The 6,604-nt window shown below is 47.7% G+C and overlaps 1 protein-coding gene across 1 annotated transcript in view; it reads right to left on the reverse strand.

Annotated features, from left to right (window-relative positions):
* Positions 1–390: 390 nt before the first annotated feature.
* The window catches only part of PAOX (polyamine oxidase), a 9,692-nt gene continuing 3,478 nt past the window's right edge, over positions 391–6,604 (reverse strand). Inside the window, exons 4-7 of the mRNA XM_012807760.2 lie at positions 5,684–5,936; positions 2,351–2,463; positions 1,767–1,924; positions 391–728 (exon numbers count right to left, since the gene is read on the reverse strand). Of these exons, the coding sequence (XP_012663214.1) occupies positions 585–728; positions 1,767–1,924; positions 2,351–2,463; positions 5,684–5,936 (668 nt within the window). The 3' untranslated portion in view covers positions 391–584. The remainder of the gene's footprint in view (positions 729–1,766; positions 1,925–2,350; positions 2,464–5,683; positions 5,937–6,604) is intronic.

Raw genomic sequence — 6,604 nt, forward strand, 5'->3', positions numbered from 1 at the left:
CTATCTGCTGTGCTGACCCCTGCTCTTTCCTACTCTTCAGACCTTACTATCTATTCCCTTTCTCCAGAAAATCTCCAGCCCAGGTCAGGATGGGGTGCCCTTTCTGCACACCATCTCCCCAGTACAGTGTGTAGTGAACGCAGCATCTGTCCATTAGCAGGAAGGTTTGCCAGCCATGCTGGGCAGCTGTGATGACCCCTCAGGGGGTACACTGAGGCACCAGGGACAAGGGGCACCCATAGTGCCCAGAGGCCAGAGAATACACAGGGAGAGGAGCCATGCAGTAGGGGCTCCGAGACACAAGGCCCAGCACTGACCTGAGCCTGGGCAAGATGAAGGCAACAGCAACAGATGCTGTAGCCAGAGGCACAAAGGACAACTCTGGACATGGGCAACTCCTACCCACTTTATGAGTGAGGTGTGACCCTTAGCAGCAGCATCCCCATCTCGCTCTAGGTCAGACCAGTGACAGGCGCAGGAAATGAACAGGTGACCCACTTCACAAAGCGAAGGACTGTCATTAATCCCAAATCTCAACCCAGACTGATAACTGTCAGAGGAAGGGAGGGCCCTGGCTTCCTGGGCTAGAGCCTGGGCCTGGGCTGGCCCATGTGCTGGTCCCACAGACCCGTGAGGCGGTCAGCCTCCCTCCAGCCAGACAGCAGAGCCCCGTGGGTTGTGGAGTAAAATGACCGATGTGTGGCTTCCCCAGCAAACAGAATCTGCAGCTGCAAAGAAGAAGCACAGTTAGGAGAGGGATTAGCCTTAGACCCCAGAGTCTGGGCAGAGAAGCACATATTCACTCACACACTGACTCACACACACAAACTTAAAAACGGGCAGGAACAAAGCTGCTGCACCCTGAGAGCTGGGCTTGTGAACACTGGCAGCAACCTCACTAGCCATTGAGCCCAGTTGGGGAGGGCAGAGGAACAGTGCAGTAGTGTGAGCAGCCAGTCCACAAAGCCTGAACCCCAAGTTCAAAAAGGAATATTTCCCAACAGGCAGACTAAAGAGACCACAGACACAGGAGCCTTGATACTTGTGGGTAGTGGGTAATACTAATTACATTCTCTCTATTTAAGTAGGAGAATAAATTATAGTTTCTTCTTTTTTTTTTTTTTGAGACAGAGTCACCCTCAGTAGAGTGGTGTGGTGTCACAGCTCACAGCAACCTCCAACCCTTGGGCTTAAGCAGTTCTCTTGCCTCAGCCTCCCCGGTAGCTGGGACTACAGGTGCCCACCACACCTGGCTATTTTGTTGTCGTTGTTTTTGAGTTATATATTTTTAAAAGGGTGTCCTTATCTTTTAAAGATACATACCATAATACCTGCAGTGAAATGATATCACTCAGTGATGATGAGAACACAGTGGGAACCTGGCTGGGACCTCTCTGGGGTCTGTGGTGGTGCCCAAGGCTCTACCAACACTGTATACATTTGTCATTTTACATAATAAAATGTTTTTAAAACTGAAAGTATAAATGTGTCTTTAGACACATAGTAAACTCAGAGATCATAATCAGCAGGGCCCAGAGTCCAGGAAGGGGAGAATAGCTGCCTGTTTCATTGCATCATCTAAGCCAGCACTGTGGTACTCTGACACTTTAAGCTACGTGTATGTGTAATGTTGACAAAAATAATGCATTTAACAATTCTTAGTTTCAAAAAGAAAATAGCTTCTAGTCTGGGGCCCCAGCCTTCCTGTCACTCGCCCAGGCCCCTACAACAGGTGCAGCTCCCACCCAGCATGATGCCATAAATACCTGGGTGTGGGTACTATCCGCAGGCAGGGGCTGAGCCAGCAAGTCCAGGTCATCCCCAGTGCTGCCCACAGCCACATAGCTGTAAGAGCCCCTGGTGTATGGAGCACTGTGCCAGCGAGACCTCAGCATGCTCTTGGGTGCAGGGAGCCTCGGGTTTCCTGAGCCACAGAGACGCAGCACATCAGCCAGAACTCCCACCCACAGGTCTGCAACCATCTCTCATTTCAAAGGGGAGCAGTTTAAAATGAAAGATGCTGCCAGAACTCAAAAAAGCACCAACACCCACACTGGTGGCCTGTTCTCTACTACCCACCAGTACTTCCTCTAAGCCTCAGCTTCTTCCTCTGTAAAATCTGGTTAAGGACAACTGCATTTATTTTGGTGGCAGATTTTACAAAAAAGAAGTAGAAAGTGTTTGCAAAGTCATTTTAGCTCAGAGAACTGTTACAAAATCCAGTATTATGAGGAAGGATCATCCCTAGAGACATACAGAGCCCAACTTAGCTCTGTCCTGAAAAGTTTAGTTCTCATTCAGAGATCAGCCAACAAGGAGAGAGAGCAGTAGCTCTCCACATGCTGAGTACCTGTCGCTTTCTGGAGCACCTGGGTTAGAGAAAGAAGCACTTCTTCATCTGACAGAGTCTCCATAAACTCCGACTCCAGCCCAGCAATGAACGCACAGAGAACATGGACAGACCTGGTAGAGAGAAAGACCGTTGAGACAAGCTCCATCCACCCAGTTCTCTGCCTGGCTCTCACAGGGACCCAGCAGCTATGCTGAAAGCCCCAACAACACATGCATAGGGCAGCCCCAGGGGCAGTTCTCAGAGTGGGGGGTGGCAGACTGGGGTGTCCCAAAACCTGTCAGGAACTCTGGAGGTCAGAACCATTTTCCTAACACTCAGACAGCATTTGCTTTCTCCACTAAGTTGATATTTTCACCCATGAAAGAGCAAAGGAAGGTAAACTATCCCTTGACAGAATGTAGTGAGATAAACCACACTAGCCACAGACACGAATTCCACCCAAGTATGTCCTTGAAGAAGCAGTAAAAGTTACTAATTTTCTTAAATGCTGGCCCTTGAGTACGTGTGCTTTTAATAATCTGTGTGAAGCAATGGAAGAAGGTATAGAGCCTGTCTGCCACACGTGGTATGTGACCACCACATAGGACACACCATGGGGGGTACGAGTGTCCGGCAGGGCCAGCTAATTCTCTCACAAACAAATACAGAAGATACGAGCTGAGGTATGTGGCAAGCATTTTCTCAAAAATGAGTGAAGTGTATCTGTCATAGGATAACAACTAATAGTATTTAATAAGTGATAAAATTTAAGCTCTCAAGCAAAAATGATAATTTTAGAAAACTTGTACCTGCCATTAGCAGATTAAAAGCTTCCCAACACTGAGAGATATTTCCAAGATCACTGATAACACAGTGAAATGTGGAAGACTATATGAACCAGTATTTTCTGAATGACCAAAATCATCAAAGTGGCTGGGCACACTGGCAGCATCCATAGCTCAATGGTTAGGGCGCTAAGGCTGGTGGGTTTAAATCCAGCCCAGGCCAGCTAAAACAACAATGACAACTATAACAAAAATAATAAATAACAACAACCAAAAAAAAAAGCCAGGGGGCGGTGCTTGTGGCTCAAAGGAGTAGGGCACTGGCCCCATATGCCAGAGGTGGCAGGCGCCTATAGTCCCAGCTACTTAGAAGGCTGAGGCAAAAGAATCTCTTAAGCCCAAAAGTTTGAGATTGCTGTGAGCTGTGATGTCACAGCACTCTACCCAGGGCAACATCTTAAGACTCTGTCTCAAAAAAAAAAAGTAACTGGGCACAGTGGCTCACACCTATAATCCTAGCACTCTAGTAGACTGGGGCAGGAGGATCCCTTGTACTCAGTTCAAGACCAGCCTGAGCAAGAGCAAGACCCTATCTCTATTAAAAAGTAAAAAATTAGATGGGCATTGCGGCTGGCACCTGCAGTCCCAACTACTCAGGAAACTTAAATTTAGGAGTTGGAGGTTGTTGTGCGCTAAGCTGATGCCACTGCACTCTAGCCTGGGTGACAAGAGAAAAAAGATCCATTCAAAATGCAAAACAACCCTCTGGGAAGCCAAGGTGGGTGGACTGCCTGAGCTCACCAGTTCAAGACCAGCCTGAGCAAAAGGAAGACCCCGTTTCTACTAAACATAGAAAGAACTGAGGCTTGAGGATCGCTTAAGCCCAAGAGTTGGAGGTTGCTGTGAGCTATGATGCCACGGCATTCTTGCCAGGGCAACAGCTTGAAACTCTGTCTCAAAAAAAAAAAATGCAAGACAGGCTCAGCACCTGTAGCTCAGCAGCTATGGCACCAGCCACATACACCAGAGCTGGCAGGTTCGAACCCAGCTCAGGCCTGCCAAACAACAGTGACAACTACAATAACAACAACAAAAATAGCCAGGCATTGTGGTGGGTGCCTGTAGTCCCAGCTACTTGAAGAAGCTGAGGTAAAAGAATCACTTAAGCTCAAGATTTTGAGGTTGCCATGAGCTCTGACACCACAGCGCTCTACCAAGGACGACATAGTGAGAGACTGTCTCAAAAAAAAAAAAAAAAAAAAAAAAAAGCAAGACAGACAAATGAATTTCAGTGCAACAGAGCACAAAAAAATTCACCTCTATGCTCTCAGATTCCACCCCAGCCAGCCTTTAGGAAACAACCAGTTCTTGAGTTTTGGTGTAGTACCAAAGAGTATGGATAATCAGCTAAAAAACTATTTAAATATTACTCCCTCTTCCAACTACATATCTGTGCAGATACAGACTATCTTCATACATTTCAACTGAAATAAAAGAACCAGTGCAGAGGCAGCCCTGAGGACCCAGACATCTTCTAAAGAGATCTGCAGGAAGGACAAAACTCTGCTGCCCCCTCATTAAATTTAGAGAAAATATAATTTTCATTTTAAAAACGTTATTTGTTCCACCATGGAGTGAGTTTACTATCATCTCAAATAATAAGTAATTTCTCACTTTTAATTTCTTGCATGGTAAATGCACATAACCCATATAGACAAAGCCTGAGACCCTTGATCACCTTTAGGCACATAAAAGGGATGTCAGACAACCAAGTCTTAAAGTCCCTGCCCTGACACAGACAGCATCCCACCCAGGTGCTCCAGGGCGCAAAAGGGCTGTTGTCCCCCCACATCCTAGTAACAGATCATAGGCTAGGTGCAGGTGGCCAAGCACAAACAACGAAATATTTCCTCTTCAGTGCAGATGACACAGGTGGCTTCCCTCCCTCCCAGGCTGGACACTGCTCTGAAGCCACAGCCTCTTGCTCTCAAGGGAAGCAGAAAGGAGCCATCTCAGGTGTGTCCTGTGCTCAGCCTGTCCTGAGTCTTTCAGGCTGAGAGCTTGGTCCCCGCTCTCACTGTGGCTGAGTGGAAATGTAGAATTATATCTGCCATCTGGCCACAGTGTGTTAACTTGTGTTTTAATGCTGCTGAAAAAAATTAGTCCTTCCACCCTACGTTACACCCATAGTATTATTTTCTGTGTCAGCACCTATGTCCACATGTGCTACTTTACAGGTGAGGTAGGGTCACAGAAGTTAGCCCTTTAGGTCTGAGTCTGCGATTCCACTGCTTAGAGGAAGGCTTTGTTCAGTTATTTCCTCCTATATAAGAACTGTCTCCCCATGTTTCAGATTTCTTCTGGATCTCTGAGTCTCAGCTTCCTATAGAACTCTAGGAGACACATTCTCACGGACTGAAGACTGAGTGTGCCCACCTGTGCACAGATATACTCTGAGCACTAACTGTGTACAGCCAGAGCCTTGGGGGGCTGGTGGGGTCCCTAGCCGTATACCCTCCAGGGCCAGCCCAAGGTGCCCTCAGGGCCACTCGGGGAGTGCACATACTCAGAGGAAGGCAGGACCAGAAAGCCAATGAGCTTCTTGAACCAGGCATTCTTCAGTGGGGGGGCAATTTCCTCCAGGGGTGATGTGTCCTCCCACACCACCTGGATCATCTCACAGCCTGGCTCCCAGAAGGGCTCCTCAAACTCCAGAAAGATTTTATTGTTGGTCCCAAAGCCTAGTTTCCTGATCGCTTCTGACTTCTCGGTGGGCAGGGGTGGGTCAAAGAAGGTGTCCAGATGCTCCTTAAGGAAACCTGGAATTCACAATTGGACTCAGCTCACACCACAGAAAGCTCTTTAGCAACAATCGCCCACCAACAGGGGCCCACCCTGATCCCACTCAGAGGAGTCAAAGAGAGGTTTCTGAGCACACCATCTCCAGGGATGCAGAGTCAAGCGTGGCTCTGGCTGTCAGGGCTCAGTCTGGGGAAATAAAAACTGAACTGGAGGGACAAAAAAGGTCCAGTGTCCCCACTAGTCACCACCCTACACAGACTGCCCTGCAGTGACAGCTTTTCCTGAGCCCCTGACCCTCAGCCCCTGCAAACCACACTGCTCGGGAATCTATTTAGAGTTGCAGTTAAATATACAGGCTTTATCCAGAACCTACATAAAAATTAATATGCAAGGCAAAAAAAAAGATTTAGCCAAAGGCAGACAAGATGAAAAACAACACAGTCACACCATGGGATAAAGGGTTTGCAGCATGTGAAGTAACAAGCTGATCTCTGAAATACGTGCAAAACAGTAAGAAAAAGAGGAGTCCCAAGAGCACACCAGGCAAGGTTGTCAACAGGCAGTGAAGCCAGGACACCTACACCCCAGCACACAGTGGCCATGGCAGCCACTGTTCAGATTGCAGATCCACCACTTCCCATACTGATGGGGTACCTTGCAGTTGTGTTCACACAAGTTTTTTTTT

The sequence above is a fragment of the Otolemur garnettii genome, unplaced genomic scaffold (assembly GCF_000181295.1).
Source record: "Otolemur garnettii isolate 467f Iridium unplaced genomic scaffold, OtoGar3 scaffold00075, whole genome shotgun sequence".
NCBI classification, from domain to species: domain Eukaryota; kingdom Metazoa; phylum Chordata; class Mammalia; order Primates; family Galagidae; genus Otolemur; species Otolemur garnettii.